At 49.1% G+C, this 24,762-nt stretch overlaps 2 protein-coding genes across 7 annotated transcripts; both read left to right on the top strand.

Annotated features, from left to right (window-relative positions):
• Positions 1 to 5,068: 5,068 nt before the first annotated feature.
• TARS2 (threonyl-tRNA synthetase 2, mitochondrial) lies at positions 5,069 to 17,556 on the top strand. 6 transcript variants are annotated; one of them, XM_004435960.3, is made up of 18 exons: positions 5,069 to 5,225; positions 5,532 to 5,728; positions 6,046 to 6,169; positions 7,326 to 7,450; positions 9,151 to 9,268; positions 9,387 to 9,451; positions 9,720 to 9,798; positions 10,967 to 11,113; positions 11,293 to 11,391; positions 11,695 to 11,912; positions 12,403 to 12,565; positions 12,786 to 12,923; positions 13,107 to 13,184; positions 14,904 to 15,004; positions 15,221 to 15,322; positions 15,498 to 15,570; positions 16,194 to 16,308; positions 17,190 to 17,556. In XM_004435960.3, exons 1-18 carry the CDS (start codon positions 5,154 to 5,156, stop codon positions 17,336 to 17,338), a joined length of 2,163 nt encoding a protein of 720 aa, XP_004436017.1. In that variant the 5' UTR covers positions 5,069 to 5,153; the 3' UTR covers positions 17,339 to 17,556. The 6 variants fall into 6 exon arrangements, 5 of the variants coding, with proteins under 5 accessions (XP_004436017.1, XP_087300023.1, XP_087300013.1 ...); XR_015555224.1 differs by having other exon boundaries at positions 5,129 to 5,234; positions 16,151 to 16,308; positions 17,190 to 17,335; XM_014791771.2 differs by having other exon boundaries at positions 5,130 to 5,234.
• A 389-nt stretch (positions 17,557 to 17,945) lies between these two features.
• On the top strand, positions 17,946 to 23,625 carry ECM1 (extracellular matrix protein 1). Its single transcript, XM_087443905.1, is given in 12 exon segments — positions 17,946 to 18,235; positions 19,476 to 19,538; positions 19,619 to 19,720; positions 19,873 to 19,953; positions 20,043 to 20,123; positions 20,382 to 20,438; positions 20,772 to 21,094; positions 21,368 to 21,742; positions 22,230 to 22,450; positions 22,619 to 22,706; positions 23,130 to 23,313; positions 23,316 to 23,625. Coding segments are annotated over 12 exon segments (1,689 nt in total). The 5' UTR covers positions 17,946 to 18,165; the 3' UTR covers positions 23,360 to 23,625.
• Positions 23,626 to 24,762: the final 1,137 nt, after the last annotated feature.

The following is a 24,762-nucleotide window of genomic DNA, read 5'->3' as shown; positions in this document are numbered from 1 at the left end:
GAAATGGGATATACTGTATGGATAATTATTTGTGTATGTCTTCAAAAAGTACACTTGTAAGCAAAGAAGCATTTTTAAAGCAAGCATGGAATTGGGGTGGTGGTGGTAGGGATCATTCTGGCCAGTCATTTGCCCACATCTACCCTTCTTGCTGCATATTGGCAATCTGTCATACAGAAGCCACACTTAACCCTTCTCTCTTGCCCCATCCATTTTTCATAACCCAGTGAGGCTTAATAAATGGAATGTTGGCTTTAAGGGTAAGGAGAGTCACCGCATGTAGACCAGGCCTGGGTCACTGACAGGGTAGAAGTCTCTAAATAGCAACCTTGATTACATGGAGCTACACAGATATGACACCAGACACTTCAGAAATAGCAGTGGCCCAGCAACACACCCAGCAGGCAGGGTGTACCACTGTGCTGGCTGCTTCTGGAATCTGGCTCACCCTTTCTTCCTTGTCTCCTCTTGGGACCTTGACTTACCCACCTGACTCCTGTATCCACCCCCAAGGAAGCAACTGCTTTTAGACTTGCTCATTGACCTTTCTGGGCATGTTGAAAATGCTTAAGTTCCTCCCCCTAAATTGTTTCATTTAAGCCAATCTTGTATAGGAGGGATGAGTTACCCGCTCATGTATGTAGACAGTAAAACAAACACCATCCAAATGGGTTTTGGAGTATTGGGGCATTTCTCATACTTGTTTACGAGTAACTGTATGGACAAGTCTGGGCAGCTGCTGTTTACAACTGCTGAGTAATAACTCATTGAGGCCACATAGACAAAGCTATGGGAAGGACACCCGTAAGTGAGATGTGGGCTCTTAAGTAATTAACATCCTGTTCTCCCTTCCCCCATGTAGAAGTAAAGAGAAGCACGTATTCTTTAAAGGAAAGGAGCAAGTGCGATGTAAAACTAAATCAAATTATTTCTGACTAACTGCTGAGGAGACAGGAGAAACCATTTCTGTTTAGTTATAAACTTGAGGGGAAGAGGATAAGGCTGAGATCTATTTAGAAATGGATATTGCAGTTACCTTACGGTTCCATTATTTTATTTTATTTTTTTCTGTCCTTTGTTCTCACTGTGGAAAGAGTTACAAGGTCAGAATAACAGATGTTGGTGGAGGGGGCTAGTGAGGCAGTGCCAACAGAAAAACAAATACAGACTACAGTTTTTGGTGTTTGACTCAAAAGGGTGTTGGCTAAACCAGTCCACCCTGGATCTCTTGGGGTTCATAGCAGATTAGATGTTCCAGCAACTTCCTTCTTCATCCCCAATGTGTCCCCTATTTTTGAGAATTACTCAAGTCCTTTGCCATGTAATTTGTGGAAGAGAAGAGATAAGAGGACTTGAAACTTCCTACATTTTTCTTGGGGGTATTTTGGTTGGAATGGGTAGAAAGAAAGGAGATGGGCAGCATCCAGTCCTTTCTGTTTCCCCCTCTCCTGGCTAGCAATCCTTTGCACCTACACGATACAACACTTAAGGTCCCATATCTTCTTTTTTTTTTTTTTTAAAGATTTTATTTATTTTATTTTTCCCCCCAAAGCCCCAGTGGATAGTTGTGTGTCGTAGCTGCACATCCTTCTAGTTGCTGTATGTGGGACTCGGCCTCAGGATGAACGGAGAAGTGGTGCCTCGATGCGCACCCGGGATCCGAACCCGGGCCACCAGCATCGCAGCGCACTTAACCACCAAGCCACAGGGCCGGCCCAAGTCCCATATCTTCTAAGTAGCCAATCATTGCCAAGTGCAGTAGAGATTAATAAAGGATTAGTTTGAAATCTTGGCTATTGGGTAGTGGGCCTTAGTTGTATATTACCTTCCATAGATGTATCTAGGACCTTCTTTCAGAGTACTTTGCTCTTTCCTTTGTTTTTTACTTCAGCATCGAACCTAAGTTGACATGCCTGCACTGGCTCCTGTGTTTGAGAGACTTCCTTATACTTTTTACCTTCGCCTTGACCTGACAAGTCAGGTCAAGGTCAAGGTTGGGGTGGAGGTGACTGTTTCATTGTTTGTCTTCTACAGACTTAAGGGATGTCTTGGAGAGGGAAATCTCAGTAGATATTTTAGGTGAGCCCAAGGCTTTGTTTTCGAAGCAGAGTTCAACTTATCCCCATGCCCCTGATAGGAAGTTTCCCCTCTATTTACTCTGCAAATTTGGCTGGACTTTTTCTCCCTTTGTGGCATCTTAAAGCAAAGTAAAAGCTAGTCCCCTTTCTAGATCTTCACTGCTAAGGAAAAATTTTTTTAATACACCTAACCTCCCCATACCATCTACTGTACCTTTCGAACCAGTAGTTAGTTCTTTGGGCCTCAAAAGCATTTGGTGGCAATGATATAAACCTTCCTTTATATATTTTACCTTTTTAAGTGTCTCTTTTTTTACGTCCAGTATCTTTTCTACCTCTTTGGTGCAGGGAAATTTTGCTTCTAAGAGCTAAGATAGATTTGGAGGTATGTGTTGATCCTGATGAAGGTATTTTGTCTTTAATGGAGAAAATTCTTACATATAGTTTAAGATTATAAAAACAATTATAAAAACCTCCTCATCCAAAGCTTTAGCTAACTTAAGATGTCTATTCTAAAAGTGGAGTAAAGCTGAGAATTTCCTAAAACTTGTCTAAGGGTCTAGGATACCCTTCACTGAGGATTCCCTTTTCCCTAGACTTCAGTGAAATCTTCTGGCATTATTTCCTAAACACTTCTTTTTCCTTAATGTTAGGCTGGTAGAGAAAATTTGGTAAGACACCTAACTTTTGTTGGCTTTTTATTGGACTCATCTCTCCACCCTATGTTAAAGGCCTCTTTGGCACCAAAGGCTCCAAGTAGTATACCCTGGAGAGAGAAAGGGAGCTGTGCTGCCAAACATGATGCATTATGACTATTCTGGTCCCTGAGAGACAGCATGTAATGACATAACACAGGCTTTGGATTCAGAGAGACTGGTGCTTGATTCTCTGAGGATCATTTTCCATGTTTTAAAGGGAGCATAAGAAGAGCTACTACTTGTCAGGGTTGTTCTAAGAATTAAATGAGATAGTGAAGGCATAGCACTTGGCACATAGTAGTTGTTCGCTGATATTCTGGGTGGAAGGTAAGAGCAGTTTTAGGCATAGATAGACGTTTCCCAGACAGACCAATGGGTTAAAATTCCCGGAGGCTGAGACATGCTAGTCACAAATCAGAAGTTGTAGAAGAACCAATGATTAATGAATTGGCCTCAGCTAGCTTGCTTCTTGCTTGCTTGCTTGTTGGCTGGCTTGCTACAGGGGGAGGAATGGAATAACTCTTGACATTCCTTCCTCCACTGCAACACAAGTCACAATAGGTGATGATGTAGTAGTTGATTGATCAGCATCTACTGAGCACCCAGCTCAGTGCCTTGCACATAGTAAGCAGCCTGTAAATGTTTGAGGGATGAGTGCAGGGAGCTGCCATAAAAGTGTAGCCTATTTATTACACTGTGTACTATCCTTACAAAAGAAGACAAGGTAGAATGATTAAAGAATGTGTGTCAGTACATGTATCCTTTGGGGTTTCAAGTCAATACAATGATTGGTACATTGTTAATTCAGTATTTATTGAGCACCTAGCATTTTGTTGCCTGCAATATAACACTCCCCTGTCCCTTCTGTTGCAGAGCCATGGGAGAAGTTCTGCCTGTTGCCACACTTTCTGAATGCCATTTTAAAATTCTCATTACCTTTTCCTAACCACACACATACACACACACACACACACACACACACCATCTTCCTCTTCCACAGTCTTGTCTGTTTCTTTTTGTATTTCAGAGTGTCTAATATATCAGAAGATGGAGCCAAGATCCAGAGTGGTGCCTTTGACTCAGATCAACTGCTGCCTCCCAGACAGAACCTCTGGAAAACTAGATTAAACAGCTTTCTCTGACAGCTCTTCTTCCACAGTCCTTGACTCCGTCACCATTGGAAACTTGAGAACCAGCTCTAACCATCCCCATCCCCAGGTGAGGGGACTAATGGGAATACTGAGAACCTCACAGCTGCTTCCAAGTCCATTTCCCCTCATACTTTACTACAAATCTGAACATGTTTCCATTTTTACTGGGTAAAATAAATCAAATATACCTAGTCTTGTAGCCTAGATATAGTAGGGGAAGGAAGAGAAGGCATAAAGGAAGTTGAGAGCTAGGATGGGAATGAGAGGCAGAGGGCTTGTGTAGGAAGCAGAGAGCTAAGATTCTAGGGTCAGGCATCACTTTGTGAAGTGATGGGGGAGTATATTGGAAGTAAACTCTATTACCAGAGAGAGCCTGGTGTGGTAGAAGAGTACAAGACTTGGATTTAGAATCCAGCATCAGCGCTTACTGTTTGATCTTAAATCACTTACCTTCTCTGACCTTAAATTCCTCACCTGTAAGATTAAAAGGTATCTAAGGTCCGTCTTAAGCACCATGAGTGTGGAGGGACTCCAGGAAGTGCCCTTTGCAGATTGTTTGCTCCAGCCCTAAAGCTGTTATCTTCATTTATTCTAATAGTTTGTCTGCTATTGTGGCCCATTACCATATGCTACGCAGTATATTAGATTATTTACATAAAATTAACCTCAACAATTGGGAGTGATACTATTATTATTCCTATTTTATAGATGAGAATTGAAGCTTAGAAGAAATTAAATAATTTGTCCAAAATTACATAGTGAATGGCAGATCCAGGATTTACACTAGGTCTGCCTGGTTTCAAAGTCTATGCTCTTACCTGTTTTCTACCTGCCAGTAAAGACTGTGTAAAAGAAAACTTATAGTTAAAAGGAAATGACTACCCTTTCCAGGCCGTTTTTCTCCCACTCCCACTCGCAAGAGTTTTCCTGCCCGTGCTCTCAAAGCCACAGGATACCTTATTGCTACTTTGGGCTGAAACTGCAGGTCTCAGGATTGCGGGTGTGTGTAACACTCTTGGTCTTCCGGTCAGCCGGAACCACCCACACCGCTGCTCGTGCTGTGTGGGGTGTAAGTCTTCGGAGTTCCTGGAGGTGGCCCCGGGCTAGAGTGGCAGCTGCACAGACCAATAGGCATGGGTATTGTTGGGCCAGAACCCAATGAGGAATCCGGTGAAGGAGAAGTGGCGATAATTTGTTTGAAGATGTAGGCACGGGTCTGAAGGAACATGGGGGTGTTTCAGAGGTGGCGACGGCTCCTGCTCCGGCCCCCGGGGTTACAAACCTGCGGGCTACATACGGTGCGTGAGGTATTCAAAAGTTCCGAGCCGAAGCCCAGGGTGTAGGCTCTCGACCCAGCCTGACACCCCCTACTCCCGCCCTGCGTCCCCAGACCCGGCTACCCTAGTCCTTAGATGCGCCATTTTTTTTCTAGAGTCAACAGCCTGGGGAGCACAGGACTCCCAGCTTAGGGCCCTGTATCACCCAGTCCTCCTAAAACCTAGGGATTAGGACCACAGTCACTTAAATATCCTCATCTCCCACCATCCCCAATCCCAAGATGGAATGATGGGGCCTCTGTTACCTTCTAACATCTTTCCCTCCAGGCAGCTGTCCCGACTCCTCCACACTGGTTGGCAGAGCGGCTTGGCTTTTTTGAGGAGCTATGGGCTGCTCAGGTAAAGAGGTTAGCAAGCATGGCACAGAAGGAACACCGGATTATTAAGATATCGCTTCCTGGAGGCCAGAAAGTGGATGCTGTGGCATGGAACACAACCCCGTACCAACTAGCCCAGCGGATCAGGTACCAGGCCCATTCTACACCTACCAGGATTATTCTTCTCCTTCTGTACTTTCTCTGGACCTGAGCAGGCAAAGAAACCATGTTTTTTATTTCATCCCCATCAAGATAGCCCTTTCTGAGGATTGATTTTTATCTACGTTTGTTTCACAGTCTCTGCCCTTCCTCTATTACAGGTCCGGGAAAACAATGATAGGTTCTATTGCTCTGATAACACATTTCCTCTTTACAAGTTTGGGGTTGCTAAGAGATTAGTCCCTCTTTTCCCCTGTGTATTGTAGCTGTGTCTTTTTCTTTATCCCCACCCCCCACTGTTGAAGTTCAACACTGGCAGATACTGCAGTGGCTGCTCAAGTGAATGGAGAACCTTATGATCTGGAGCGGCCCTTGGAGAAAGATTCTGACCTCAGATTTCTGACGTTCGATTCCGCAGAGGGGAAAACAGTAAGTTTCTTCCTTGTAGGGAATATAGTGACTACTAAAATAAGAGATATTTAAGTGGGTGATTCTAGCATTTATTTCTTTTGCCTCAGTTTCTCCATTTGCAATTGGGAGGAGACCTACTACAGATTGCTTGTCTTGACTATTCCTGGCTAAGCTGGAAACTTAGGATGAAAGTTTTTACTTAGCCTAGGTCTATTAAGCAGATATTATTTATGCTAGTGAAAGAGAGAGATAATAAGTTGAAAACGGAAGGATAACATGCCAGTCAGCCCCCCCCACAACACTTGAGACACACAGTATAGATCATCTGTAGCATATATTTAATTCTAATATGACTTCCACAACTGAGCACACAACCTGGCCTCCTCCCCACTTTGTCTTTTTCATGTCAGCTTGGGTAATGCAGACCTTATCTATTAGGATCCAGGAAAATGGAGTTCTCATGTCACCTATGTGTAAATGGTGACTAAATCCTAGAGGAGTGGTTACATCCCACTAGATCCTGGGATGGAAAAAAAAATAGGACTAAAAGATCTAACAGAGTCCTTAGGAACCACTGCCTTAAGAAGGTAGTTTACTCTGAAGCCCTAAAAGGAGATGTTATAGGAAAAGAAAACTGACTGGCCTTCCACTTCTATGCTCTAGGACCGGGAAGCACCAAGGAGTGGGGCTGGGGTGTACTCGCTCTCTGCACTGCTTCTACTGGCCTTATGCTTTCTTTTCTCTTTTTTTTTTTCTTTTTGAGGAAGGTGGGCCCTGTGCTAACACCTGTTGGCGATCTTCCTCTTTTTCTTTCTTCTCCCCGAAGTCCCAGTAGATAATTGTATATCATAGTTGTAGAGTTGTAGCTCTTCTATGTGGGACACCCACCTTAGCATGGCTTGATGAGCGATGAGTAGGTCCATGCCCAGGATCCGAACCAGCGAACCCCAGGCCGCCGAAGCGAACATGCAAACTTAACCACTACGCCACTGGGCCAGCCCCTCTCGTTCATTTTTTAACTTTTACTATTTAGTGGGCACCCTCAAGGTCAGGTTTCCCGTTTTGTGGTAGTTAATCCTAGAAGAGCGATACTGGTTTCACACCAGCTTCTCTGAAGAAAGGATCGGAGAGTTAGGGATTAAAGGAGGTTATGAATCCTTTCTTGTGAACCCAGGTGTTCTGGCACTCCAGCACCCATGTCCTGGGGGCAGCAGCTGAGCAACTCCTTGGTGCTGTCCTCTGCCGAGGTCCAAGTACAGAATGTGGGTTCTACCATGATTTCTTCCTGGGAAAGGAACGGTGAGTATTGCAAAGGAGGAGAATGATTCTGGGGTTTGTTTCTTTTGTTATTATTATTATTTTTTGGGGCTTCAAACCATTTTATTGAGGGGCCTCAGGGGAGGGTAGAAGGGCTGTGAGGACAGTGAGATCTGATGTCCTTGACCTGGCCGGGATCTCTCCAGCTTCACAGTTGTCAGACTGGGGTGGTTTCTTTTTTAGAGATTTCACCGTGTTTTGTTTTATTTTACTTTTCAGCTTTTTTGAAGTATAATTGTCAAATAAAATTGTAATATAATTAAAGTGTACTCCTGATAATTCAATATACATTGTGAAAGGAGTCCCACATGCAAGTTAGTTAACACATCTATCACCTCACATGCTTTTTTTTTTTTCGTGGTGAGAACGCTTAAGATCTACTCTCAGAAATTTTCCATTATGCAATACGAAATTATCGACTGTTGTCACCATGCTATACATTAGTTCCTCAGACTTTATTCATCTTTTTTTTTTTAATTTTATTTATTTATTTTTTTCCCCCAAAGCCCCAGTAGATAGTTGTATGTCATAGCTGCACATCCTTCTAGTTGCTGTATGTGGGACGCGGCCTCAGCAAGGCCGGAGAAGCGGTGCGTCAGTGCGCGCCCGGGGATCCGAACCCGGGTCGCCAGCAGCAGAGCACGTGCACTCAACTGCTAAGCCACGGGGCCAGCCCAGACCTTATTCATCTTATAACTGAAAGTGTGTACCCTTTTACTGGGGTGATTTCTGAGGCCCTTTTCTGGGGGTCTCTTCAACTCGGAGGAGAAAGTTCCGGGGAGGGCCTCTTCAAGCTTCAACTGTGACATTGGTACCACCTTCCCAACTAGTCCATGTCATTCCTTTTCTGTCTAATTCTGCTTGAAACTTACCTTCTCTAGCCTTTATGAATTCTTCAACTTACACTTCATCCCTCATTACTATTGCTCTAATTTGTCTGTCCAGATTGCCTGCACTCAGCTTTTTTTTTTTTTGTGAGGAGATCAGCCCTGTACTAACATCCGCCAATCCTCCTCTTTTTTTTTTTTTTTTTTTTTGCCGAGGAAGACGGCCCTGGGCTAACATCTGTGCCCATCCTCCTCCACTTTATATGGGACGCCGCCACAGCATGGCTTGCCAAAGCAGTGTGTCGGTGCGCGCCCGGGACCCGAACCAGCGAACCCCGGGCCGCCGCAGCGGAGCTCGCGCACCCAACCGCTTGCGCCACCGGGCCGGCCCCTGCACTCAGCTTTTAATTGCATACATAGAACTTTTGCTCCAGCTGTAAAATTTCTTTTTTTTTTTTTTTGTGAGGAAGATTAGCCCTGAGCTAACATCTGTCGCCAATCCTCCTATTTTTGCTGAGGAAGATTGGCCCTGGGCTCTCATCTGTGCCCATCTTCCTCCACTTGATATGGGATGCCGCCACAGCATGGCTTGACAAGCGATGCGTCACTGCGTGCCCAGGATCCAAACCCCAGGGCGCTGCAGTGGAGAGTGCGCATTTAACTGCTATGCCACCAGGCTGGCCCCACCAGCTGTAAAATTTGTACCTGATTTCCTATTTATGTTTTCTTTTAGTTTTTCTGTCTTTGCCAATAATTCTAGATATTTCTGGAGGGTAGGATTTCACCCCCTAGCCAACAGGTGTGTCACCCAGGTGATGCTCCTTAGAGGATGCAAACCAACCGTCATCTTTCCAGGACAGTCCGGGGCTCAGAGCTGCCTGTTTTGGAGCGGTTTTGCCAGGAACTTGCAGCTGCTGCTCAACCCTTCCGGAGGCTAGAAGTTTCCCAGGATCAGCTTCGCCAGCTCTTCAAGGTGGGGTGGAGATGCACAGGTTTAGGAGGAGGATCCAGAGCCATGAGGGAAGGGGTGGCTCTCTCCCAGGACATCTTTGTGGGAATAAAGGCTTGTCTTCACTCTTTCCTTCTTCCAGGATAACCCCTTTAAGCTTCGCCTGATCGAGGAGAAAGTGACAGGTCCAACAGCAACAGTCTATGGGTAAGAATTGTCAAGATTGAGGGGAACAGGGAGAGGTGGGGATGCGCCGAAGAAGGCCGGAAATGGGATAAGGAAAAGAAGATAGAAGGTAATCTGTTGCTTCAGAAAAAGAAATGGGAACAGGAATTGAGTTCTATCTCCCATTGCTCTCTCTGTACAGTAGTTCTTTTCAAAGCCTTCCTTTTTCTGTCAGCTAAAGGCCATGAGAGAGAGAAAACTAGAAGCTCAAGGATTTGGAAACCACTGACTGGCCCCTTCTTTCTCTCAGGTGTGGCATGTTGGTTGATCTTTGCCAGGGCCCCCACCTTCGGCATACTGGACAGATAGGAGGACTGAAGCTGTTAACGGTCAGTTGGAAGGGCGGGGTTAGGTGAGACTCCTGTTTTCACTGGAATGAGCAGGAAAATGGGACGATGAGCCCCTCTGTCAGCCCTTTCTCTCCTCTGATAGCGAAGGGGGGAATCCAGGAGAAAGATACTTAGTCCTTGCCTTCTAGAAATTCCCAGTCTGATGGCAGATACTGGACGCCTTGCCAGGGCCCAGAAGCCAATTCAAATTCCTTAGTCAGACACGGAGAGGGAGAGCATGAACAGGCTGGACAGGGTCTCGTAGGGAAGGCTCCTGTGGAGAGGGGGGGTGTGGAACACCATTTGACAGGGACAGGGAGAATACTCTAAGTCAAGGTCATGGTTTTATGAAAATACTGTTCTGGGCAGGGTGAGTCATTAGATGGAATGGGAGCAGGGAGCGAGGGGAGAGGCAGATACATAGTAGAGCAAAAAGCCCTGAACTGAAAACCTAGCCATCTGTGCTTAGTCCTGGCTCTGCCACTATGAAGTATGTAACCTTGGGTAAATCTCCTTACCCATTTCCCCCATCTATAAAATGAGGCTGTTAATTCCTGTCCTACCAGTAAGTCCACGTCATAGAGACAAAACCAACTAATGCAGGGGAAAGTGCTTGAGGAAAAGTTAAAAGTGCTGTAAAGTGCAGGCCGTTTCTTATTAGTACTATTGTTCAAGGAAAGAGCAAGCAGAGGCATTTGAATTTCATGTGGCCAGGAATAGGTATATAGTGTGGGAGACGAGTTTCCTAGCAGTTGTTATGGGAGACTGATAGGGGGATGGACAGACTGACATTTGACCAGAGCCTTGGGTTACTCCCTTGGGCAGTCATTGATTAGAAAGGGAGGGAGCTAAGTACAGAGGTTCTGGTAGGGCAGTGGTAGTGAGAATGGGGAGAAAAAGAGGTGGCAAAGTAAGGTTAGGCTTGAGCAGGATGATCAAGAGTCAGGCACCTCCAAGGCTGTAACCATGGCATAGGGGGTCTAGGGGATAGCAGTGGCCATCCTCCTGGTGGTGATGGTGGGAAAAGTAGTGAGAGAGATGACCTGGGATCATTGTCAAGTGGCATACCTGTGATGCTTATACTGAGAGTATCATATAAGGTTGAAAGAGAGGTTGGGTGGCTTCGGTCCTCTCCATCTTCCATTTGACTCCCTATGGCCTTCCACAGAACTCATCGTCCTTATGGAGGTCTTCAGGCCCCCCAGAGATACTGCAGAGAGTGTCAGGGATCTCCTTCCCCACAGCAGAGGAGCTGAGGGCCTGGGAAGAATGGAGGGAGGAAGCAGTGTTACGGGACCACCGGCGTATTGGGAAGGTACAGAGATTGGGGAAATGGGGGCATGATGAGAAGGGTTGGAGAGGGATAAAGGAAGCTGATTGTGAAGTTGGAGCAGATTCGGAATCCAAGAGATTGAGCAGCTCTGTCAATTATTTCTTCTGGGTTCCAAACCCTTCCTTCCCCCTTGAAGTGACCATTACTATTCCTGACCCCAGGAACAGGAGCTTTTCTTCTTCCATGAACTGAGTCCCGGGAGCTGCTTCTTCCTGCCTCGAGGGACAAGGGTGTATAATGCACTAGTGGCTTTTATCAGGGTAAGGAGGACCCCAGTCCAGGGAAAGAAGACCAGAGAGGGACTAAGGGCCTAGAAGAGGCCACATATTAAAAGAGGGGTGTTAGAAGCATAAACATAAATATTAGAAAGTGCTGGTGACCTTTATCAAGGTAGTAAAAATGTGTGGTCTACAGTAGGGGGAGCAAAGAGAGGGAACATGGTACTTAACAGGTTGTGGCTATGATTAGCATGACCTGAGGGCCCAGGAGAATCACACAGCTATCACCCTGCCTCCTTTCCCCCTAGTCATGCTGACCTTCCATATCTGTACCCTCATCTCCAGGCCGAGTACACCCGCCGTGGTTTCTCAGAAGTGAAAACCCCTACACTGTTTTCTACGAAACTCTGGGAGCTATCTGGGCACTGGGAGCATTATCAGGAAGACATGTTTGCCCTGCAGCCCCCAGGCTCTGACAGACCCACCAGCTCCCAGAGTGACCACTCTATCCGCCATCCCACAGACACACTCGCCCTCAAGCCCATGAACTGCCCTGCACACTGGTGAGCTGGGAGCCAGGAGGCCTGGGTCCTCCCAGGGCTAGGGCTAGGCATCAGGGTTGCTAAATAGCAAGTAATAGAGAGCACCTTGGACGAGTATTGGGATACCTGATTTGAGTTTTGAATCTGCCCTCTAGCCAACCATGTGAATTTAGGTAAAATCACTGTACCTCTCTAAGCCTGAGTCTCCTTAATGTGTAACATCAAAGGTTTGGAGTTGCTGTCTAAGGTTTCTCTTTCAGCTCAGTGCCTGTCACAGAACAGGGGCACAGTAAATGATATTTGTTATTGTTACTGAGAAATTCACTTTTGAACCAGGCAGGGCTCAGATTGTGACGAGCGAGATTGATAGGACTCAGCGGGAGGGCATGCCAAGGCTGGTGAGGGAATTAGCTGAGGGTGCAGAGAAAGGAAGCAAGCAGATTGGGCAGAAGAGCAGTCTTCAGGGGCTAGTTTTCCTTGTGGCCCTGACCCCTCCCCACCCCAACCTCAGCCTGATGTTCGCCCACCGGCCCAGATCCTGGCGAGAGCTGCCCCTGCGACTGGCAGACTTTGGGGCCCTGCACCGGGCAGAGGCTTCTGGCAGTCTGGGAGGGCTGACCCGGCTGCGGCGCTTCCAGCAGGATGACGCCCACATCTTCTGTGCACCAGATCAGGTAGCCCTTCCCCAGCTCCACCAAAGCATTTCTAACCACCTTCCATTCTCCCTGTGAACTGCCAACATTCCTAACCCTCAGTTGCCCTCTTTATATGCTACAATTCAGCTACGTCTATCCCCAACTTGCCTCTGTTTTTACCGTCTGTTTCCCCCAAACTACCATCACCCCAGAACTCTAGCTAGCACACAGCTCACGTACCCTTACTTCCTGCCCCCAGCTGGAAGCAGAGATCCGTGGCTGTCTTGATTTCCTCCGCTCTGTCTATGCTGTCCTTGGCTTCTCCTTCCGCCTGGCACTGTCCACCCGGCCTTCTGGCTTCCTGGGAGAGCCTTGCCTTTGGGACCAGGCTGAGCAGGTGAGCAGGTGGTAGGGAAGCAGAGGCAGACAGACCACTCTCTGATGGAAGGGGACGGAAGATGGGAATCAGGATCCTCAGTAGAGGCATAAGTTGAAAGGGTCATTTGTTGGGGACTGGAGGGATGTATTGCTTATAAAGTCTAAGATGACATATTTCTCTCTTGTCTCATTCCCTCTAAAGTTCCTTCAACAGGCCCTGGAAGAATTTGGAGAACCCTGGGACCTCAACCCTGGAGATGGTGCCTTCTATGGGCCTAAGGTAAGCTGGGGATCCTGGTTAGGGTTTTATTTATTCATTTTTTGTTTTGTTTTACTAAATACTTAACAGACAAAGGGCTGTTTTTAAACTTGTGTAGGCTATAGAGAAGAGCAATACATTTTCTGCCCCTATGGAACTTATGGTCTAATGAGGGCTGTGGGAGGTAAATCAGCCGTTTCAGCACCGTGGGCTCAGTGCTGTGTAGGTACTAAGGGAGCATGTTACTCAGAGGGGTCTGGAAAGGCTTCCTACAGGAACCTCTTTCCAATCTGAAAGGTAATTGTTGGCCAAATAAAGAGGTGTTTCAGGAGGGAACAGTGGAGGCAGAGGCTGGGGGGAAGGGTGAAAACTCACATGGCAAGCTGGAAGAAGTGAAAGAAGTCAGGGGATAAAAAGGACTGAAAAGTGTCTGCTGGTTTTAGCAAAAACGGCTGTTAGGTTTTGAAGGACCATTTTTGGTAAAGTGGGGATTGGGGGTGGAGTCAGAAGTAAATGAATGGGCATAACTCTTTCAAGAACTTTGGCTCTTCTCAAGGCAGAAGGAGCTGAAGGGCCTGGGTAGTCAAAAGAGATGTTTATGAAGGGAGAGACTTGAGAAGGTTTAAACACTGCAATGGGAGGGAGCATGTTTGGGTCAAGGAGAAGTTGAAGTTGTAGAAGGTATTTCAGTGGAGGAAAGTTCCTGGGCAGGCTTGAGTGATGGGATCGAGAACCCTCCACAGAAGGTACCACCTTTGCCATTGTTTTGGGGGGCAGGAGGAAAGGCTGGGGGTAGATGCAAGGAAGTTTATAGGTGTGGTGACAGGAAGTTGAAACATTTTCCCATCTCATGATATCGGTTATCTGAGTTCTTCATCAAATAGAAGGCAGGGTCATTTGCTGGGATAGGAGTTGGGGAGAGGAGAGTTGTCAGCAAGGGGCCTAAAGATACGAAGAGAGGAGAAAGCTTGAAAATCCTTGAGGAAAATAGGACACAGAGCTGATTAGGGCAGCCAGAGGATTGCTGGCAGCAGCAAGGACCCAGTTAAGGTGTGAAACAGCGACCTGCATGGTGGCATCAATCCCTATTTTTGCATCTGTGTATTATGTGACATGTTGGGCAGCACTGAGCAGATCTGTTGCAGGCCCAAGAGGATGGGAGGTGAGGGTGCCGCCAGGGTGGAGTTTTGGCACGTGGTTGTGAGAGGAGAACAATGATAGCAGGAAACCAGGAAGAGTGGTTATGGCTGCATGGGAGGAGGAAACAAAGGTGGGAGGGACCTGTGAATGGGAAGGAAAAAGAGTTAAGGAACCTAGAGATTGAAGAGCCGTTAATAGGAATAGTTGTCAGAGCTGGAAGACCAAGAGATAGTAATCAGAGAAGGGTGTCAAGGACTGTTTCAGAAGTGCAGCCATTCTGGACGATGATAGGATGAAGGATATAGCCATACTGTGGGTGTGGGTGAAGGTCCCTGAGGTGAGGAGCTCAAGGAACTCAGAAGCTAGGATGTGGATGGGTCATTCATGTGAATGTTGATGTCCCCTAATATTATAACACCATTAAGTGGAAAGAGCCACTGCCAGAGTCCCCAGTGAGTGAAGTAGAGTATAATACAGCTGGGTGACATGTCTCTCAAAACAACCTTGAACATAGATAGGTAGGTGGGGGGTGGGGGACATGGATAATGGAGGATATACCTGTTCTGGTTTCTCTCATGCCCTCTCATCCGTCTCCTCCAGATTGACGTGCACCTCCACGATGCCTTGGGTCGGCCCCATCAGTGTGGGACAATCCAGCTTGACTTCCAACTGCCCCTGAGATTTGACCTCCAGTACAAGGGGTACAGAGGCTTGCCTCATCTCCTTTTTTCTTGGCTGCGCATGGAATAGGTGGAGAATGACTTCCCCTTCCACCGTGGACCCTAAAAATTAAACCAAATCCTCTCCACCTTCCCCTGCCAGGACTGAATATTTCTTAAAAACTGGAAGGTGGTGATCTTCGGTGCACATTTTGTGCCACTTCCTGCCTTCCACCTACCCTCCTTTTTCTCTCCAAGGCAGGCGGGGGCCCCGGAGCGTCCAGTCCTCATTCACCGAGCAGTGCTAGGTTCTGTGGAAAGGATGTTGGGAGTGCTGGCAGAAAGCTGTGGGGGAAAATGGTGAGACCTCTGACCACAGATTTCTGTTCTGGCCCTCAAGCCAGGTAGTGCATGCTCCAGATCCTGGCCCCCTTCAGCCTCCAGCATCTGTTTCCTTCTAGAATCTGCTCCCTGCAGCCACCCTTATGGTCAGAGCCATAATAAATAATTTTCCCTCTTCTGTTCTTTCAACCAGGCCACTGTGGCTGTCCCCATTCCAGGTAGTGGTCATCCCTGTGGGGACCGAGCAAGAGGAATATGCCAGGGAGGTAAGGAGTTGGCGGTAAGGACAGGGGCCAGAGCAGGACTAATAGGGAGTTGGGGGCTGAGTAATGGGTAATAGAGGCCACACTGGGTAGTAGAAGGGGCACAGCACTTAGAGCCACAAGACTGGACTCAAGTGGCCGCTGGCCTGTATGCTGGAAATTCCACATTTGAGAAATGAGACTAATCGCTGCCTTGTGGAGATGTGTGAAAATTAAACAAATTAACTAATGTTAAACACTGACGACAAGAGCATTTGGCACAGAAAGGGGCTTGGATAAATGTTGGTTTTATTTTTCCTTTCTAGAGAGAAATAAGGATATGGGAGGTACCAGAGTTGTGCAGCTGGTTGAGTAGAGCAGTGGCTAGAAGCAGGAAGATTCCAGGGAATTATTGGCGGGCTTGGCTCCAGTAGGAGGCAGACAAAGAAGCTGTGGGGCCTGGGGAGGGGCCTCAGTGTAGAGACGAATGAAGAGGGGTTGTGTGAGGAGGGATTGTCCTTGGAACTGGAGAGCTTTGAGCAGAGGAAAGAGGAACAGGTGGGAGCTTGGGGAAGAATAGTATCAGACTGTTCTACCTCCTCAGGCTTCTATTAAATTAAGTTCCTGTCACCAAACCTCTGCCCCAGGCCCAGCAGAGCCTGCAGGCTGCAGGGCTGGTCGCTGACCTGGATGCGGACTCTGGACTGACCCTTAGCCGGAGAGTCTGCCGGGCTCAGCTCGCCCACTACAATTTTCAGTTTGGTAAGTGACCAGGTCAGCACAGGCCCTTGGAACCTGACAACACTGCCCTCTACACTATTCTTTTCTATCTATTCAGTTTATTCATCTGCATATTTGGGTTAATTGGGGCTCATTACCTGACTGGGCAGGAGCCAGGATTCAGGAAACATTTGGGCCCTAGGTTCCTTCACCCCCTGACAACTACCTGTGACCCTCAAAACAGTTTTCTTCTGACTCCCGCCCTAACCCTTGGTGTCTGTTAATTAACCAAGGGAGCATCAGAGAGAAAGGGACAGGAAGGGTTAATGAGGTGTTAATTAGTTAGCTTTGTTTATTCTAGACTTAGATGGAGTTGGCCCTAAGGGTGAGGAGAAAGGCCTTAAGGAGAAAATTCTAGCCCTACCTTGCTCCTTTTTTCGTTTTCCAAGGTTCAAAGCTGTGTCTGGAAGGCAAGGAGCAGAAACTCCTCAGCCAGATTACCTGTTCTCGAGGTTTACACACCCACTCGCCCTGCCAGCACTTAGAGCAAGCTGCCCCTCTACCTGCACATGTGTCTTCCACCCCTGCCACCCTCCCCTTCTCTAATGTACATACACACACAGTGTCTCTCTCTGTCTGCTGCTTGACCTGTTTGTCTTTCTCTGGCTAACCCTACTATCTCTGACCCCTGGGCTCCTGACTGGAAGTGATAAGGCGTGTAGGAGAATGTTTATCTCCTCAGGATGAGCCCCTGGGGAACTGGAGAGCAAGAGACAGCTAAATATATCGTTTTCCTGAACTTTTCTGGCCTCTTCTCTCACCCTTCCTGAAGATTTAGATCTCTTAAATTTCTGCATAGCAAAGGAAATATCCCATGTGGATAAATTTGGCCTGAGATTCCCAAACCTCCCCTCTTCCTGCAGTGGTTGGCCAGAAAGAGCAGAGTAAGAGGACAGTGAACATTCGGACTCGAGATAATCGTCGACTTGGGGAACGGGACTTGACTGAAGCTGTGAAGCGGCTGCTGGAGCTACAGAACACCAGGGTCCCAAATGCTGAAGAAATTTTCTGAGCTTTTGTATATAGATGTGGCAGAGACCTGCAGGAGCCACCAACCTCCCTGAACACAGGAGAGCCACACCTAACAGAGTCTGGAGTCCCCCAGACCCCTCAGAACTTGTGTGGAGGCATGAATCTGCTCTCTTGGAAAGAGATTTGGTGTGGGGGAAGCTACAGCTGTTTGGATGTGAGGAGAGTAAAACTAAAAATAATAAACTTGAAGCTACTGAGTATGTGTCTTCATCTTTGACTCCCAAGGAGGAGATAGAAGGGAGTTTGACTCTGTCTCCTCCCTTTCGTTCCCAGGGTGTTGGGGAAATTGAAGAGGGGCAGCCCAGGCCTCTCACTGGGAGCAGACGTCCCTGGGACAGCTGTTCTGTTCCCCACTCTAAACTCCTTAGTGCCCTGTTTCCCCTATCCCAATTCAGCAGGTTTGTCAGATCCCTTCTCCACAGAAGGCAGCATGCCAATGGAGAAACCAAGGCATAGAATAAGGTCTCAGACATCTCTTGCTCTGTGATTCTCAGAATTAGTTTCTCTTGGGGTCATAAGAATGCTCTCTCATCACCCCCATTCTTGTCAATCCTCTCAGGAGGCTTCAGGGTGAATTTGGGAGGAGTGGCTACCAGAGGAGGAGCAGCTGGGACTGAGTCATGGCAGGAAGCTGAGGGCGGGAGCTATCTCAAATAGCCTTATAAAAAGGAGAAGGAACCGGCCCTGAAGTTAACAACAGCAGTAACAGCAACCAGAGAAGCAAGCTCCCAGCAGCCCAGCCCTTCAAATCCAAATCTGCCTGAAGACCTACCTCCTGGGTGGCCACTGACCAGTCCTTGCCCCAGGATGGGGACCATGTCCAGAGCAGCCTTGGTCTTGGCCTGTTTGGCTGTTGCTTCTGTAGCCTCTGAGGGAGGTGAGTGGGGTTGGAGTAAACACTTGGGAAGGGGTCCCGACTGGCATGGGCCTGGGACCTGGGTCCAGCCATCCTAGATGGCTCATCACCAGCAGGGTGATTCTCATTTGGCCTCTTGTTTCTGAGCAGGCTCTAGGTGGGCCTGGGCACTGGAGCTTTTAACCAGGGAAGGGGAACAGCGACACAGGAGGAAAAGGGTTCCTAGAGACTGCTGCCAACAAACACAAAATTGGAGTCAAATGGACAACTCCTGAAGGGGTGGGTGGATTCACCGAGTGAGGGGCTCTGCATGAGGAGGATGTATATGTGGTCCTATTAAGCAGAGGAGAGAAGAAGAAGGGACCCCCAGGCTGCTCAAAACCAGTTTGCTGACCCAGAGAGCCGTGACTGACTCCCTGCCTGGTTAGGAGAGGAGTTGAGAGGGTGTCATCCATCCACAGGGGACCAGACACAACCACCCTCTAGCACACACACGTTATCTCCTGGGATGCTGAACAAAACACTACTGAGGGAAACTATTGAGAGAGTGTCGTAGATCTAGTCTGTATCTCTGTAATGCCCTGTCTTGTCCCTCCTAGGTCCTAGTCTTTTGTGACTGCAGATCAGCTGCAAGCGATTCCTTTCCCTGTGGCTGTGGGTGATTTGCCTCAGGAGTCCTAAACCATCCCAGTTCCCTAGGTCCTAAATTGAGATCTAAACTAAGGAGGATCTGGGACTAGCTGAAAGGGAGGCACTTAAACTTCTGCGTGGGCTCCTTATCAGAAGGCCCAAAGATGTTTAAAGGGCCTGGACTAGGAAGGAGGGTAGAGGAGGTGGACAGGTGAGGCTCCAACCAGTTCAAGGTCTGGACTTTCTCCTCTGAAAACTAGAGAAGCAACCCAGCAGAATGGCTGTGGGAGGAGAGCCCAGAAGCCCTGAGGGAAAGACACTGACAGGAGATTAGACCCTTCCTCCCCAGCACCGAATGTCACATTCCCTTTAGGCCTGGACTCTGGAGACCCAAAGCTTTGAGCCTAGTAGAGGTGAGGCTGTCAGAATATCACAGGCTTTTTCAGAACCCAGTGGTCATGTCTAGGTGTGTTTTGGGGGGGTGGGTTAGAGGACATCGGATGGGTACAAAACAGAGGGGCTTCTAGTGTCTTGGTCATTTTTCCTACACTGTTGATCTCTACTGTCTCTCCATCCTGTGCTCAGAAGGGGCTCCTCAAAACCACCCCTGACTCACTCTTCCTCACTCCAGGCTTGAAGCTTCCAGAGCAGAGGGAGCTGGGGCCAGAGCACCTCCCCTACCACCTTCAAGAAGGTAAGAGTTTGGGGGAGTGGCATGGGATTGGGGGTCTAGGAGGAACTGTAGGCTCTGACCATCTCCCCTCTTGCCTCTAGTTGGCTATGCAGCACCCCCTTCCCCAACCCTAACCCAAGCCCTCCCCATGGATCACCCTGACACTTCTCAGCATGGCCCTCAATTTGAGGGACAGAGTGAAGGTAAGTCCACCACACACCCTTCTCAGTTACCCCTCCAGGTTTCTGATCTGACCTCCTTTCCATTCTTCAGATGGGGAGGGGACAGCAGCCCTGCCTGCTCTCCTTGCCCTGGCTAGAAGGGGTGGGCTACTCACATACTCCCCCTTCTGTAGTGCAGCCCCCTCCCTCTCAGGAAGGCATCCCTATCCAAAAGGAGGAGCTGCCTCCTCCCCACATCCCTGTGCAAAAGAAAGGTGAGTGCTCACCTATTCCCTCACCTCAGCCTCCAGCCCACTATGATCTTGCTGACATCAGTTTGATCCTTGTCACCTCTGTCTTGCAGTGGATCCCCCTCTCCCTCAGGAAGCCACCCCACTCCAAGAAGAGCTGCCCCCTTCTCAGCTCCCTGTGGAACAAAAGGAATGTAAGTGACTCCCTCTCCTCTTTACCCACTCCCCCCCATACACACATAAGTTACCTCTCCAAGCTTTAGTTTCTTCATCTGTAAAATTGGGGAAATAATACCTATTTTATAAATATATGAGATTAAATGGCATAAAAAGAGCATTTACTTGTACTTCTCTCTTGAGTTCCTCTTTATGAAGGGGAACTGGCCAGGTCCCCTCTTCTAGAGGTGCCCATCCCAACATGAGTTTTGCTTACCAATCTCCTTCTACCCCAGTAGACCCACCTTTCCCACATCAGAAGGAGACGACCTTCCGACCTAGGCAGAGAGAGGGTGAGTGACAGCTCTGGTCAGTCTGGCCCGCTGCTTTAGTGCTCAGGACCCTGGGGAGGGGAGCAGGGAGCCTGAGCCTTGGGAAGCAGCACAGGGAGCAGGCCTGATTGAGAGTACAGGCTGTAAGGGGGACACCCTTCATGCCTCAGTTCTCTTTTCCTTTCAGTCAGTCATTCTGAAGGTAAGAGCCGCAAATTCATTTCTTTCTCTTTCCCCCTATATTTTCCCAACCATTTCTCCTCGACTCCACGTTCTTTCAATCCTACCAACTCATCCAGCCTTTGTCTATTCCTCCACATGTTTCCCCTTCCCACTCTGTTTTCCCCATTCTAGGAAAACCAGCTCCCTTCATAAGCCATGGCCCCCCAGAGCCTGAGTCATGGAATCTAGCCCAGCACTGCCAACAGGGCCGATCCCGAGGGGGCTGGGGCCACCGACTGGATGGCTTCCCCCCTGGGCGGCCTTCTCCCGACAATCTGGACCAGATCTGCCTTCCTAATCGTCAGCATGTGGTGTACGGCCCTTGGAACCTGCCACAGTCTGGCCACTCCCACCTTAGTCGCCAAGGTGAGACCCTCAATTTGCTGGAGACTGGATATTCTCGCTGCTGCCGTTGCCACAGCTACACGAACCGCTTGGACTGTGCAAAACTCGTGGTAAGGGTTGGGCTCTTGATCCTGGGGGTATCCCTTTACCCCCAGACAATATGTATGTGTGTGTTTTAAGGACTAGAGGCCTAGGCCTGGGTCTGCAGGAACCTCAGGTCCCTTTTGTTGGCCCTATCTTGGGGCCTCCCCTCGGTGCCAGGAGGGCAGAGGGCAGCCTCTGCTTCTTTCTTATCTACCTGCCCAGGGTCCCTTTCTGGAGCTGGGAGGAAGACAGGAATGTGAACAATGGGCTGCTGGGCTGATCTACCCTTCTTGCTCTAGTGGGAGAATGCAATGACCCAGTTCTGTGAGGCCGAGTTCTCGGTCAAGACCCGAGCCCACTGGTGCTGCAAACGGCAGGGGGAGGCTCGATTCTCCTGCTTCCAGGAGGAAGCTCCCCGGCCACACTACCAGCTCCTGGCCTGCCCCAGACACCAGCCTGGTATTTCCTCGGGCCCCGAGCTACCTTTTCCCCCTGGGGTACCCACTCTGGACAATGTCAAGAACATCTGCCACCTAAGACGCTTCCACTCTGTGCCACGAAACCTCCCAGCTACTGATCCCATCCAAAGGCAGCTGCAGGCTTTGACCCGGCTGGAAGGGGAGTTCCAGCGCTGCTGCCGGCAGGGGAATAACCACACCTGTACATGGAAGGCCGTAAGTGGGCATCCCAGCCCCCCAAGAGCCTGCCTGCCCGCCCATCTCCGACCTCTGATCCCGCCGGTCCATTCATCCATGTACTTCCCCACTGTGAGCACGTCTACCCGTTCATCTGCTTGTGACTCTCCATCCATCCATTATGTTCATCATCTGAGTCTGTTCATCTTGAGCCTTCATCCTGCACTCCTGTCCTCGTCCACCCATGATCCCACATGTGCGCCTGTCCACCATCCATCCATCCAGCTGTGGCCTCACCTGACCCTCTCCGTCTACCGTTCCAGCACATCTCCTGTGGGCAGCTCCAAACCTCATTTGTGCTTCCACGCTTCCACCTTCCCAACCCCATAAATCCACAGCCGCCTCCTTGCCCTCAGGGTTCTTTGCCCTTCTCTTTCGGCACCTGGGGCTGGGAGTCCCTCGCAGAGGGTCAGGAGAGAAGGGGCCAAGTGTCCAGGCCTCTGACTTCCCTCTCTCTGGCCCACAGTGGGAGGATGCCCTTGATAGATACTGTGATCGGGAACAGGCTGTAAAGACCCACCACCACTCGTGTTGCCACTACCCTCCTAGCCCTGCCCGCGATGAGTGCTTTGCCAGTCAGGCTCCCTACCCCAACTATGACCGGGATATCTTGACCCTTGACCTCAGCCGAGTCACCCCCAACCTCATGGGCCATCTCTGTGGAAATACAAGAGTTCTCACCAAACAGTGAGTTTTGCCCAGTTCTTCCCCAACTCTCTTCCTTTCCCAGAAACCTCCCTTCTGGGGCATCCTCTGGGGTACTCTTGGGAGGAGCAAAATCATGGTCTCCAGGCACCATTTTGATGCCTGGGGATGTCCAAGGATTCTGACCTCTGCTCCTTTCCACCAACATAGTAAACAGATTCCTGGGCTGATCCGGAACATGACCACCCGCTGCTGTGAACTGCTGTTTCCAGAGCAGGCCTGCTGTGCTGAGGAGGAGGTGAGGGGTAGGGGTCATACTCTCCAGAGGAATGCAGGGGAGGGGAGGGAGGGGCTAGAAGTACAGGCTACCCCTTCTCCTTAGTACCTCAAACCAGCCCACAGAAATAATGAGGACTAGTGGAGAAGATCTTTTTTCTTGGTTCCAGAAGTCTTCATTCCTGGCCTGACCTCTCCCCACTTCTAAGTTCCTATTATACCTTCTCTGGGCCTCAAGCTTCAGGCATTTCCAGATGTGTACATCTGTCTGTCACAAGGAATCTAGCTGTGCAAGGCAGCCTTGCACTGTCTCTGGGCTCCAAGAAGGGACCCAGGCAGAGAGCAGTAGAAGCTGAGGGAAGGGGGACTTTGGGCACCCAAATATGTGTGCCTGACCTCTGACAACCCCCTCCCCCATCATCTCTGCTTTACTCTTCTTCATCAGAAATCAGCCTTCATCAACGAACTGTGTGGTCCCCGACGTAACTTCTGGCGAGACTCTGCCTTCTGCTGTAACCTGAGCCCTGGAGATGAACAGACCAACTGCTTCAACACTAATTATCTGAGGAATGTGGCTCTAGTGGCTGGAGACACTAGGGATGCCAAGGGCCAGGGGGAGCAGGGCCCAACTCAGGAACAAATGTCAGCCCCACCCCTGGACCCAAAGAAGAGTGAGTCACCCCAGAGCCTTGGAGGATCAGACTGAGGGAACCCCACCCCACCCCACCCTCCCCGAACACTCATTACAGTAAACACCTCTTGGATTTGGCATCCTCATTGTCTGTAACATCTCACATACAAACACACCCTCCTAAGCTTGCTTGGATTTTCTTTAGTGACTGGGCCCTGAGGCCCACTGCCCTGCCCTGCACTGACTGAGCAGAAGTCCTACCACAGGCTGTGGTGGGACCAGAACTAAACTACTTAACTTCACAATTTGTTATCTTGAATTTATTCACATATTTAAAAAGGAGTGTCACCTTGTTAGCTAGCTAGCAGGATTCAGAGGTGAAAAAGATATGGTTCATGTCTTTAGTGAGTCCCCAAAATGCCACAGCCCAGCCTGACATTTTTTAATCTTCACTTTTTGATCCAGATCAAAAGTGATGCATTGATTCATTCAATATCCATTTTTTGAACTCTTATCGCTGTGCACTGTGCTAGACTGGAGGATACACATCTGGAAAATGCAGTCCCTTCTGTCAAGTGGTTCACAATCCAGGAACCTAGCAGGTGTGATAAGTTGTGGTACAGGACTACCAGAGTGCCAGTATGCTTGGAGCACGAGATCACCAAGCCCAGAGGTGGGAGTAGGGCCGGGGACAATACTGGTGCACTGAGGAGACCTCTGCGGCCGTGAGGTCTGCGCTTCTCCAGGAGAGAGGTAGAGGGTGCAAGGGGCAGGTACGGCCCAAGGCAGAAGGAGCAGCTCATGCAGAAGCACAAAGGCTGAAAGGGCCTAACTCTGGTGGTCTTCCTCCGAGATGTGGCTGGAAAGATAAGCACGAGCTCATCACAACTGCTTGATACGCCAGGGTTGAAGGTGGATCCTGACGCCTCTGCCCGCGAGGGCACTGGCGGTTTCAAGCAAAGGACATGTTTAGATTTGCCTTTTACAAAATCTGCAGGCAGGCAGGCAGGCAGGAACCTGGGAAGCCAGTTCGCACAGTATCTGCCAGTGCCCGAGGGGTGGGGGCTGTAGCCCCTACACCTGAGCTGGACCACAGGGTGGCAGGACTCCCTCCAGCCCTTGGAGGCTGCCCGCAGGAAACCGGAGCCACAAAACTGGAGCTGAAAGAACTGGAATGAAGACTCGGGTCCTGTGGGGACGAGTCCTCCGTGACTGCTCCCAGGACAACTTTCCAGAAAGCGGGACTTCCCGGGTCCCGGTTATGGCGGAAGAGGGTGAACCGAGGACCGCCGTCATGTCCCAGCCGCTCTCAAGTCGACACTCACCATTCTCTCCTCCCCTCCTCCACAGCCTTTTATTTATTTCCTTAGTTATATTTTGCCCTGATGGCCGTTTCTAACCAAGCAGCGTCTTAGCAGCTCCTTCGCCTGTCCGTCAGCACGGGGGC

The sequence above is a fragment of the Ceratotherium simum genome, chromosome 2 (genome assembly GCF_057802395.1).
Source record: "Ceratotherium simum simum isolate JZ-2026a chromosome 2, ASM5780239v1, whole genome shotgun sequence".
NCBI lineage: Eukaryota > Metazoa > Chordata > Mammalia > Perissodactyla > Rhinocerotidae > Ceratotherium > Ceratotherium simum.
Note: the sequence above shows the minus strand (reverse complement) of the source record. Positions and strands in the feature narration are given on the sequence as shown.